At 44.7% G+C, this 12,811-nt stretch overlaps 1 protein-coding gene across 1 annotated transcript; it reads right to left on the minus strand.

Moving 5' to 3' along the window:
• Positions 1 to 508: 508 nt before the first annotated feature.
• CCDC86 (coiled-coil domain containing 86) lies at positions 509 to 11,216 on the minus strand. The gene is made up of 4 exons (XM_084859426.1): positions 10,919 to 11,216; positions 10,108 to 10,237; positions 6,197 to 6,271; positions 509 to 4,087 (listed from the first exon to the last, which is right to left on the minus strand). Exons 1-4 carry the CDS (start codon positions 11,149 to 11,151, stop codon positions 3,968 to 3,970), a joined length of 558 nt encoding a protein of 185 aa, XP_084715552.1. The 5' UTR covers positions 11,152 to 11,216; the 3' UTR covers positions 509 to 3,967.
• Positions 11,217 to 12,811: the final 1,595 nt, after the last annotated feature.

Consider the following 12,811-nt stretch of genomic DNA (forward strand, 5'->3'; position numbering starts at 1 on the left):
TCAGGAGAAGGATTTTGGAGGAACACTGGAGGAAGGCAGTTGGAAAGCTATTGGGAAATAGATGGTTGCAATCACTATCAGTGTATATTTAAGAATCTTCCTTCAAGATTGTGAATGGATGGCACGCCACTCCACTAAAATTGCCTTAATACATACATACTCGCCCATGTTCTAGAAAGGCTGTGGAAATAGGAGTATGTACTTTCACATGTGGTGGAGTAGCCCAAGGGCAAAAGACTCTTGGGTGACTTATCTTTAAAGACTTACCAGTGATCATATGCCAACAAGTAGATCTGGATCCTAAGATAGCGCTCCCAGGCATCTTTGAGGGGGTTAATGCTATTGCATATGGATCTTGTTGCAGCAGTGTGATTGGTTTTTCCTAAATGGTTGAAGGGCAGCATTGTTATACCTTTAGAAGTTTGGTACCAGAAGGTACAGTATTTGTCACCAGCTGAAAAGCTAACAGCCAGATTAGACTGATCAAAGAACAGACTAAGCCAAATGTCGTCTTCTCAGTTTGGCAAGCCTTTATTTCTCATACAACCCGAAACAGTAAAACAAGACAACCACACATAACCATTTCTGGGTTGTTTACCCAACAGTTGTTCATAGTTTGTTGTTAGGTTAAACTCTGGGTTGTTTAATCCCTAAGCAACCTAGAGTCTTGGGTTCAGATGTCACAATAACCCAGAAAGGTTCCTGAGTTGTTGATTGAAATGCTTGCTCTTTCATGCACAAATTTATCTAGAACTCTTTGCCACCCATGTAGTCTTGTCTGGAATCATTACTGGCAAAACCAGAACTAGGAAAGGCAATTTCAGCACGTTTTAACTGCGTCAGTTCTCCCCAGCCATGACAGATAGAGCTTAATCCCACCTTTAAATATCATTTTTAGTTTGTCTCATGACTGCAGACAAGTTAATTTTCCTCAATTTATGGAAGTTCTTGTGGATCACAATGCTAAGATATTTTATTGGAGGGAAAAGGCAGATTTCTTTTTTAACCTGTTGTTGCATGCTGTGGGTGGTGGTGGGTATTTAAAACAGTATTTCCAGCTTGGCAGTCCTATAACCCTATTTACACAGGATAAGCCTCATTGGAATCAATGAAACTTATATATGGGATTGTTCTAAATCTAAAGATTTATGTGTAACCTGAAACCTTACATCAAGAGGATTTGGCTTACGTGGCAGTGAAAGCACATGCTGTTACCTATCCCTCACAGGGAAATGGATAAGAGGTTAATTGCTAACTAGTTAAGAGCAGAGACATCACACTGACAACAGAGGTCCGCATAGTTAAAGCAATGGTATTCCCCGTAGTAACCTATGGCTGTGAGAGCTGGACCATAAGGAAGGCTGAGCGAAGGAAGATAGATGCTTTTGAACTGTGGTGCTGGAGGAAAATTCTGAGAGTGCCTTGGACTGAAAGAAGATCAAACCAGTCCATACTCCAGGAAATCAAGCCAGACTGATCACTTGAGGGAAGGATATTAAAGGCAAAACTGAAGTACTTTGGCCACATAATGAGAAGACAGGATACCCTGGAGAAGATGCTGATGCTAGGGAAAGTGGAAGGCCAAAGGAAGAGGGGCCGACCAAGGGCAAGATGGATGGATGATATTCTGGAGGTGATGGACTTGACCTTGGGGGAGCTGGGGGTGGCGACGGCCGACAGGAAGCTCTGGCGTGGGCTGGTCCATGAAGTCATGAAGAGTTGGAAGCGACTGATCGAATAAACAATAAAAACAAAGTTACTTAGCAGGAATCCTAATAGCAATTTATAGTAGTCCACTGAGCAGAAGATCTTACCTGTAAAGCCTGGGTATGGTAAGTGGCAGAAAATCCCACAACCATGTTCCTTTGATCCAGCAAAATGAAGAACTCTGAAAAACGTTTAAAAAATCTCTGGAGAACCAAGAAAGGATGAGTGAGGAAAAAAGTGGGGAACCAGCGAGTGGACAGTAAACTTGCTTTGGGATACCTGAGGTTTCTCACATACAGAGGAAGTGGTCACTATCACTTGTCGACAATCTAGCAAGGTGGGACAAGAGGTATGAATAGGATGAATGCCCCCTGGTTTTCTGCAGTACTGGATAAACTAAAAGGGAAACATCTGCGGACATATGTAAGACACAGCTTATGTGCCAGCTTGCCTTTGAGATCACGGAGACAGAAGACTTTAGACAGAAATGGGAAAATAGAGAGGAACAGGGATTTGGGCCTTGGGTTTACTGCAGCTGAACAAGACATACCACTATACTTAGTTTAACATCTCACAGCTACGTTTAGGCAGATTGCGTTCACACAGTGGAAAGAAAGAGGGACTTCGGGTGCAATCCTATCTGGATGGCCTTAAGCCTCCGAACTCGGAGGCTTACAGCCATCCAGTGCAGAAGGAGAGGAGCAGTGGAGGTGACCTTCGCCTCTGCGCTCCTCCCACTCTGCATTTTGGCTAGATGGGCTTTCTCGCCCATCTAGCTGGGGTTCTGTGGAGAAGGAGGGAAGAAGGCAGTCCCCTCCCCACCCCCTTTCCCTCCTCTCAGAGGCTGCCTTTGTGACCTTGGAGAGGCAGCTGGTGCAGTTCTTTCCACACCAGCTGCAAGAGGGAGGGGGCAGGGAGCTCAGAGCACTGTCTCCAACCTCGGATCCAGGAATCCAAACTATCCTATGGCCCACCAGACTCTCTTGGGGCCAAAGGATTGCTCCCTCCAGTTATTTTAACTCTGCTTCTCTTCAAAACAGCGAGATCCTTATTCCTTGCTAAATACTTTGAATGAATGGAGCCTAGCTTTTTAATTAGTCAAGGCCAGACTTGTGTTATGTAATGTGCAAATTGATCCAGAGAACAAGATCCAGAGAAAACAAACCCTTGTGTTTATTTCCTGCAAACAGCATTACCACACTTTAAGCTACTTCTGAAATGCTTTTGAATTTTGCTAGGCTGTTAGAAAGTTGCTGTGCAAAAAGCTCCCACGGTATGTACATACAGCCTTCATGCCCTCGTAATGAGACTTGCTAGAGGCTCAGCCTAGCTGGACTTGTAGAAAAAAGATACGGCTAAGCTTAAAAAGCTCCCCACTTACCAACCTTTGATTATTCACTTGCAGCAGTCACACTCTAACAAAAGAAAGCCTCAAGTAGTTACTACAGAAGCCCGCATCAGCCCGCATTCATTTCCAGGATGTCAGTGCTTTTAATGAAAATGTCAGGCTAATGGTTTCCATTGAAGGCAAGCCGTGGCTAAACACTAACCCAACCTTCGCCAACCAGGCGCCCTCCAGATGCGTTGGACTACAACTTCCAGCATTCTTGACCATTTGCCACGATGGCTGGGACTAATGGGAGTTGAAGCTCAAAACATCTAAAAACAACACGAGGTTGGGAATGGCTGCCATTAGGATTGTCTGACACTGTATAGCTAAAGATCACACTAGTGGTCAATCCAGCTTCTGGAGTGGCCCAAGTACTGATTTCAGTCACTTTAGAAACAGGCTACTGCCCCATGCCATCCCAGATTCCCATAAAGAATATCTTTACAAATGACAACCAGGTTATTTCAGATCTTGTGTCATAAATATTCAAGAAAAATACAATTTTATTCACCTTTTCATCATGACACTTTCACATACAGCCCTACAGTCTGGAAGTTGCAAATGCTCAAATAAACCCTTTAGGCCTCCCCCCTCCCACAATTTCAAACTATGATAGTTTAAAAATAAGTCCCTGTAGTTTGGTCTGCAGCATTCCACCTTGTCAACACCAGGGAAAAGCAGAGGGAAGCTTCAGCTAAGGAGCATCTGGATGCACTGTTGACTCCTCTCAAAATATTGGATCTTCAGTTGCAAGAGAAGCCAGAAAGAAACCAGCAGGGCATCCAATCTGGTGCAAGAGGGCCAACATCTTGTCATATGTGCCCCAGGAAGGCATTTTCAGTGTCCCACAAAAGAGATCAACTGTCTCCCTCATTCTTTGGCTGCTTTGCGCTGTGCCTGCCGTTTTTGCAGCAGTGCCAACGTGTCTCGCTTCTCAATGCGGCGCAACTGTTTCTTCTTTGCCCGCTTCAGTTTTGCTGGATTCCGAATCTGGAGGAAGGAAGTAAAAGAAAAAGGCGGCAGCCTCAGCTCTCAAGTACAAGGACTGTCAGAGAAACCATTGCCCTTCGCAGGGGCTTTAGAAGCTCTGGAACATCCCCCAGAACTTTTATCAGCTGTAGCTTGAAATGCCTCAAGCAACAGAACCGAAACCTTCTCATGAAACAGAGCTTTTTGTCAGAATAGGAAGACTAACAAACAACTTTAACAATAACTAGGGCAAAACAAAGATCACCCTCTATATGCTTGCAAAATATTGGGCTCACTCCATGGGGGGGGAGGGGTGTAGGCAGGGCCACATTCAGCTCTACTGAGAAGTCAGCTCCTCCCTCCACTGACTTGTCACCTGGCAGGAGCCCTTACATCAGGGCGTAGCAGAAGAAGGAAGAGAAAGTGGGCAGGACCACTCAGCCAAGAGACCAGTACTTTCAATTCCTCCTCACCTTGTACACACTCCAGCTGGTTATTAGAAGAACATTGTAAGTAAGAATGGGTGTCTAGAGCTTGCTCTTTTCTCTCCTCCCTTCCAACCCCTACACCTTTCATACTGTGTCTTTTAGACATCAATCCCTGGGAAAATTCTGGAGCAGATTATAAAGCAATCAATCTGTAAGCACCTTGCTGTCAGGGATGCTCTGCTTGGATTCCTGCATTGAGCAGGGGGTTGGACTCGACGGTCTTATAGGCCCCTTCCAACCCTACTGTTCTATGATTCTATGATCTTTGTAAGCTGCTCTGTTTTTTTTTTTTTTTGTCTGAAGAGCATGATAAAAATCCTCCAACTACAAACATGGGCACCAGTCACTGATTCGGATGACAAGGAGATTTCCAGCCACATTCATATGTTATCAGCGTGGCTACATTCCCAGCCGTACTTCTACATAGTATCCTCATGCCTCTGTACCTACATGTGACTTAGAGGCACGACGTTCATAGCCCCAACACATTACATTGTGTTGCTGCTATACCACTCTCCCCGAACCTGTTACCTTCTGGATGTGTTGACTACAACTTTAATAATCCCCAGCCAGAATGGCTATGGATGGTGGAGATTGTAGTCGAAAGATAAAAATATTCATAGAGGGTCTTTCTACAATCAACACCAAATATAAAGGCCCAATATTATAGGAACAGTACCTGTATTGTACTAAGGTATGCACCAGTAAAAGTGGAGGTTTTAGTCCCAACACATTTGGAGGGCTCCAGGTTGCTGGAGGCTGCACTATACCCTCACATGCAAGGGCTGGTTTGCAAAAGCACATAGGGCAGTTCATGTCTGGCACAGCCCCACCTACACTCTGCAGTATTCCTTCCTATCCTGTAAGGCTTGTGTTCCATCTGTATGGAACCCCATGCTTTCCTCTGTCCTTTGCTCTTGGTAGTGAAACACTACTGGTGTATAGTGTTCTCTCCTAGTTGTCTGCTCATACTATGGTGCTTTCTACCATGCTGGGGCCAGAGCCACAACAATTAAAAATAAAGGTGGGGCCAATACCAATAACATGCCAACATCTCCAAAAGAGAGCTCCAGAAGACTGAATAGACCATAGAAAATTAGGGTTGCTCCTCTGGCTTGCAGCACTCTCAGCACAACATAGGAGCTGACCCATAGCTGGTGAAAGGAGAGGTGAGCTGGATCTTTCGCCCACCCTATCACCACACAGATGAGCTTGGAGCTCCTACACCAATGGCACAGGCCCAACTCCCAGCAAGCATCTCTTTCAACTTACCCTCACTGAACACTCAAGTGGAGTCTCTGTGGCAGAAATGTAAGGAACCCAGTTCAGGCAGATTTACATGTGAAGCTAGCAGTTCAGGCATCACTCTCAACTAGCTCAATCTAGACCATAATAGGTCTCAGACAAGGGTTATTGATTTGTCAGATTGACACAGCCCCTGAATATCCCCCAAACACCCCTCCTTAATGAATGGCAACTAGGGAAAAAAGTCCACTAAATGTTATTGTTGGCCTAGTCATATTATACTACATTTCCATCAAGCTAAGTGAGCCATGGAGAGCAGGGCTGATCTGCGTACTTCAACTCTGCCTCAACCAAGGAAAGATGCACATTTCCTTTCAGGAGAAAAGAAGAGACTCACCACTTGCACAATCTCTGCTTTCCTCTCATTCTCCAGTCGTCTTTTTAAGTTCTCTTCTCTTCGCTGTTTTTTCTCCTGAATGGGGTGGGTATGTGGGAGAAAGACAGTGAAAACTTTCATATATGCTATTTTATGGGCCACAGCAGAATCAGTCTGAACACCTAGACATAGAACACCAGAGTGCTCAGGTATGGAAAGGACGCGAGTGACATAAGGTATCATTCCATAAATGTTATGACTTCCTTACAAAAAATGAGGCATATTGCCCTCTTTCATCATTTCTAGTCTGTATGAGTCCAGTCAGAGCATCCTTTCCAACTCGGTGCCCTTCAGATGTTTTGAACTTCAGCTCTCATCATCCCTCAATATTTGCCATTCTGGCTCAGGCTGATGGGAGTTATAGTCCAAAATATCTGGAGGGGAATGGTAAATTAGAGTGTACTCTTTAAGTGGACAGCCTGGGAACGTCCAATATAATAGCATAGTGTTGTTACTGTTTTAAAATTACTACTACTATTTGGATATGTTTTTTACTTGTTACAAAAATACAACACACACAACAGAAAAGGAAAGGAAAAAACAATGTTTTCCCACCATACAATTATCCCATCAACTTCCACTCATTCTAACCTACAAGAGCAGCAGGATTCTCTGCTAAATTTACTATAAAATATTATCAAATAAGAAAACAAGGAATACAAAGGAAGGGGAAGAGAAAGAAGAGTGCTTATGTGGCTGATTTACATATTAAACAAATTAGAATTCTAAAAGAAGGAAGAAAATCTCAAAACAGAGAGGGTAGGCGTAGAGGCTGGAAACGCTGCAGCACCGCTGAAACAAAAGTTTGGTATGCATGATTAGGGCCTAGATGGGAGGACCATGGGGAGAGCCCCACTCTGAACGTCCTATAGAAAGAGCAGGATATACATGAATACTACCTATTCCAAGAAAACACAATATAGATTAGTTAGCTAGCATCGCTTCATTAATCAGATTTAAAATCAGCTAGATCAGGAGTGAGCAGACTTTAGGCTTGTGGGATCTACATCATTTTTTACTAGAACCCCAAGGGTTATATCCAATGTTAGTCTGATTTAAGGCCCATTCATTTCAATGGGTCTGCTCTAAATAGGACTAACACTGGATACAACTCCAAGATCCACCAGCTAGAGCCAGATGCAAGACATACACTTAGAATTAATATTCAGGGTGCCTCTGGTCACATTCTGAGCCTAGGAATTTATTTTTAGTACCAAAATTGAAGTGAGCTCTGTGTACTTTCACAAAAAAGCCCACTCATAGTTATTCCAAACTTTCCTCATTTCAGGAGCCAGATTTAAGTGGAAAAAGTAATTTTGTTGTTGCTGTTGTTAAACAACAAAGTCAGAAACCTTGGCAGATGTACTGCAAAACACCCAGATATCTACCTAACGATCTTGATCTACCTTCTGCCTATCCCTGAGCTAATTCATGTCAACCTGCATGAAGATGAAGACAGATGAAAGGATTAGGTACAATATGCTAACAAATTCTGATCATGTTTCCTGGGCTGTCACTTTCAAACCACGGGTGGGGGTTCAGCAGCTCCAAGATCAGGCTTTGTGGCATTCAGAAGGCCTCCCAACCATTTCAATCAATGAAGATAGCAAAGTGTTCAGAGGTCTCAATAACCTCACCTGGTTAGAGTAGAGAAAGATGGTGATTGGACAGAGGTGTGCCTAGGCAAGGACACATAACTAAGGACATGATATATCTACTTCCAGACACTTGAGATGAAGAAAGGGAAGCAATATTCTAGATTTAGGAACTTCCTCTATACTTAATTTTCATCTCAGAATCTTTTTTGGCGGGAGGAGGAAAGAGTAAAAGGCAATTTAACTCTCATCCAGTCTCTAGAGAAACCTAACAAATTTCATATTTGGGGTCTTTTTGGACCCCAACCTGAATGTCAATACATTTGGGGGTATAAAATGTCCCAGGATACCACTTTTTTTGGTTATTCATCATAATGAAGTGTGTTTAACAATACCAAAACATCCGGATCCATAACACATGCAATCACATACGGTGGAATATTTGTTTGGAATACAAAGTAACCCCCCATTTTCGCTTATGGAGTAAACAACATTTCTAAATCTTCAAACAGCAAATATTTTTATTTTCAATTAGAAACAATGAAAGCAATGTTTTTGAACACCAACATGTGCTGGCATGAACTGGGAACATGCACATATACACTTTTCGAACACTAGTGTTGTGTGTCTCTGGGGTCATTTTTCTACCCCAAACACAAAACAGTCTCCAGTGAGGCAGTGTCCCCAATGAAAGGCCATTGTTTGTGCCAACCTACTGGTACAAGGGGCACTCCACTTCAGTGATGCAGCGCTCCTTATAAACAAACCTCCCACAGCTGGTGCACTGTCCGTTGGTTCTTTTATCTACTGCTCTAGCGCAGCAGTGACAGCGTCCTTTTTGATCCAGAGAGTTGTACAGGTGGAGGCAAAGGTCGGTGTGCACAACCCAGAGCGTGTGTATCAGACCTGATGCTCGCACTAAGATTTGGAGTGTCTTGCACTCTTTGCTGCACCTCGAGATGTATCAGTTCTTTCCTGAGAGCCTCGAGGAGCAGGTGCCTTCTCTTTTGGAGCTCTACTCTCCCACTGAGGATGTGTATGTGGAGTCACAACATATGCCTGGCTATGGCTGCAATGTCCAGCATATTACAAAAAAGCACCATTGGCCACCTGTTGATTTTAGACTTACAGGTGTAGTTCCTCACACAGTGGTCAAGGTTACCCACCCCACTGTTGGTGGCATTGTAATGTGCGATTCTATCTGGGGGTTTTTGGACTCCCCATACACCACCTGTCACTATGCATTGAAGAGAGGAGAGAATCCCTTTTTGGGGAACACACGATACCAAAGGAGAGTCATGGTCAAAACCAAATAGCAGTAACAGTGGTTCTCTGCATGGATACGGCTGCATCTCGGGTGGGATATATGGTTTATTCCTTCTCCGTGTGCCTATACAAGTTAAGGCTTTGATTATCAATGTTTCAGCAAGTTCAACACTTGTGAAGAAATTGTCCCCCGCCGCATTTCTCCCAGTGTGGAAATAGGGTTCCACAAGTTTTGTCCATTGGAGACCGATCTTTTCCCCAACAGATTACAATCAGAATAACAATGGATTTTAGGTTTCAGTTTCTCAGTGTTTGGGTGAAGGAGGGGTTTGCTCCTCTTCCTGGCACTCAAAACAGTTTAAGATCACCTGTAGTTTAATGAAAAGGGCATGGGATATTTTGTGCCTGAAGATGCTACATTGTGTGGGGTGTCAAAAGCACCCCAATGGCAAAAAACCATAGACTCTGTGGGATATTTTCTGTCCCGGGCATGTTTTGATTTATAGGAAGGAAACTGTAAAAGGCAGGTGGCTGAAACTTGGCGACATTGTCACCTGCATAGTAGTAAACAATGTCCTAAAGGACTAGATTGTAGGTCCACTTATGTGTAAATTAAGCAACACAATGTGAGCCTGGGGAAGTGAAGTCCCCCACAATACAGGATGAGCGTTAATTCAAAACTTATCAAACCATATCTGTTCCATCATTTCACTTCTCATTAGTACTCAATTACTGTCTACTTTAATACCACCAATACATGTATAGCTGTAGTTATTTAGGAGCCTATTAATCAGGTCCTGGATCTGTCTTATGGCTGATTTTTAAAAATTGTTTTTGGATGTATGTTGTCTTTGTGTGTGTTGACTGTTTATATATTTTTATATAAATGGTTTAACACTTTGAGTAATGTATTTAATGGTTTTTAATCTTTGTAAACAGCCGAGAGAGCTTCAGCTAGAGGGTGGTATAGAAATGTTAATAATAATATTCTACACAATATTTCTTTCTCACCTCACGCTCCCTCTGTTTTTCTTCCTCCAACTGCCGGGCAAAATTTTTGACTAGTTTTTTTTCCTGACGTTCTTTCATCTTGCGTTCCCAGGAGGTACGCAAAGGCTTGTCCTGAGTCATGTAGGAAAACCTAGTGAGGGAAAAAAACACATGCATCACCAGCCAAAATCAAGGACCAGCCATTGGCATAAGCATAATATCACTTCAAGGCTTGCAATCCTGTGCACTCCTATTTGGGAGAAAGCCTACTGAACTCAGTGGGAATTACTTCTAATTCAAACTTCCCTAACCTAGTGCCATCCAGATGTTTCGGACTACAACTCCAAGCACTCCTGACCATTGGCCAAGCTGGTTAGGGCCAATAGGCGTTGAAGTCCAAAACATCTGGAGGGCACCAGATTAGGGAAGGCTGGTCTAAATAGTCAGAAGCTGAATTGCATACCCCACAAATCATGCTCATTGATGGACTGGCAGGCATACTGCAGAAGAACTGGAGTTTTAATGACTGGATAAGATTACAGGGCATTAAATTCACGTTTAAAAAAGAACAAAAAACAACTTTGCAGTGCTCTTTTTTAACCCTCGCTCTTCTGCGGGCAAATGTAACAAGTGTAACAAACAGAATAAAATAAGCATTCAGGGGAATTAACACTGCTTCTGTCCATTAAAGCGACGTGAAACCTCCAGCATCAACAACCCATGACGTCCCAGCCCTGTTTTGACCCTCGAAGGCCCTCCACTACCACGCGGCTCCCAGACTCTCCCCTCGATGGCTCACCCGGCCACCGAAGGGCTAAGATCAACCTCTCACCGCTTCTTGCAGGGATCTTTCCACACCCGCCCAGATTTGGGCTTTCCTTTGGGGATGGCGGGCACCTCCTTCCGCTTCTTGCCCAAAGGAGCTCCCTGCGGCTTCCTTGGACCAGCTTCCACCAAGGCGGCTGCTCCTTCCCCATTCCCAGGCGGCGGCGGCGGCTCACTCCGTTCTGCCTCTGCAGGCACTTCGGCACCGCCCGGCTCCACCTCAGCTACAAGCGCCGCCATCCTCCGTTCCGCGGCTTCCCTACGAACTCCCACCGTCTCCACGTGGGAGACACACACAGGTCCCTGTTAGATGACGTCACACCTGCGCCACCTAGCGTCAAGGATGTGACGGCCGCACGGACGGTTATATGCGTCTGACCATACATATAAACTTAGTGACCCTTGGACTGCGAAGAGTTACAGTCTCATATGTCGTCTAATACAACTTCCGGTTTCTGATTGCATTTTGGTCGCGCTCTCCACGTGCGGGGCTGCATATGGTTAATGTTAATAGTTAAACAGCTGAAATAAAGCAGATAGGGTTACGGCTCCCTTTCCTTGCAGCGCTTTGAAATAACCATGTATGGCCTCTACGCAAGAAGTACCAAGGGCGGTATTTGCGTGCGTGTGTTGCGGGGTTCATTTTGCTGCCCGACCTGGTCCTGAACGCTTCACGACACACATACCGACCATGGATGTAGCGAGGAGAAAGGTTTTGCCCATTGCACGTCTAGGTCTTAAAGGCACAGAAGCGGAATTTAAACAGTGGAGGCTGGTGGCTGCGATTTCAGTGGGGCTGTGAATCCGCTCTGGGTTCCAGTCAGAACTCCAAAGGAACTATCCAAGTTGCTTACCCCATTTTGGGGGTTGGGGTCAGCCCCCTGAATAGCTCCTTTACAGTTCTGAAATCCAGATGGATGCATAGCCCCACTGAAATCGGAGCCACCAGCCTCCACTGAATTTAAAAGCGCACTTTTGGAAGCATGTCCAGTAACCCCCAGAAAGCTGAAAACATAGGTAGGGTTAAAAGAGCGATGGTGGATCGAGAAAGACCTGTCCCTTTAAACTTTATTTAAACACGTATTCTTTGGGAAATTCAGTGCATTCCTATGGCCATTCGAAAGGGACCAAGTATTTCAATGGCCATTCTGCGTCCTTTAATATCTCCTCTTACACTTCCTTATTTGTAAAGAAAACAAATTAAATTGTGCTGCCTGCTCTTAACTTCTCTGCTCTCTTCTCCCCCCCCCCCCCACCATTTAATTGTCTCTTCATTTGTTTAAAAATGCCAGAGTTCAGTTCCAGGATTCCGGGGTTCATCACACAGGGGCAGAAATCCACATCGATACCAGGGCTTTCGTCGCGGGAATAGATCGGGCTTCTTTACACAGTTGTTTCTATTTTGTTATATTCCATTCCTTACCGTTTACAGGGTGGCTATTTTTCCATGAAAAGCTATTGCTAAGGGCATGGCAAAATTTCCTCCCTGGTTCCTGCCTCTTTCCCTCCCCTCGCAGATTACTGGTGGTTTGGTTGTGATTGACACAGCAACCTCCACTGAACTGATGTACGAAACCCCTACATTCCGTTGGGGGGGGGTCCGCGGGGGGGGGGAGGCAATCCATTCCTCCCCCCGGAATCCTCGTGGGCCAGCTCCACTCCATGGCAATTCTGCAGAGCCGCCGGCCTGCTCCGTATAGCCAGCGATACGACTGCCATATCACTGAGGAGGAAGAAATCCGGCCACAAATAGCGTCCACTCTTAGATTAACCTAAATGCAGCCGTAAATGGCTGCATTTAGCTTAAACTAAGGGCTTTACGGCTGGAAATGGCGTCCACTATGCCATTTGCGTCTGAGGTTTTTCACGCGATAGGCTACCGGATTCCATGGACCTCATT

Source organism: Heloderma suspectum, chromosome 1 (genome assembly GCF_057233095.1).
Source record: "Heloderma suspectum isolate Gila_16-S chromosome 1, 16-S_ref, whole genome shotgun sequence".
Lineage (NCBI taxonomy): Eukaryota > Metazoa > Chordata > Lepidosauria > Squamata > Helodermatidae > Heloderma > Heloderma suspectum.

Coding starts and splice junctions, on each gene's coding strand:
- CCDC86 (XM_084859426.1), bottom strand. CDS start 11,151: ATGGCGGCGCTTGTAGCTGAGGTGGAGCCGGGCGGTGCCGAAGTGCCT. Junction 6,272..10,107: donor AAAAACAGAGGGAGCGTGAG/GTGAGAAAGAAA, acceptor CACCCCATTCAG/GAGAAAAAACAGCGAAGAGA. Junction 4,088..6,196: donor AAGCAGAGATTGTGCAAGTG/GTGAGTCTCTTC, acceptor TCCTTCCTCCAG/ATTCGGAATCCAGCAAAACT.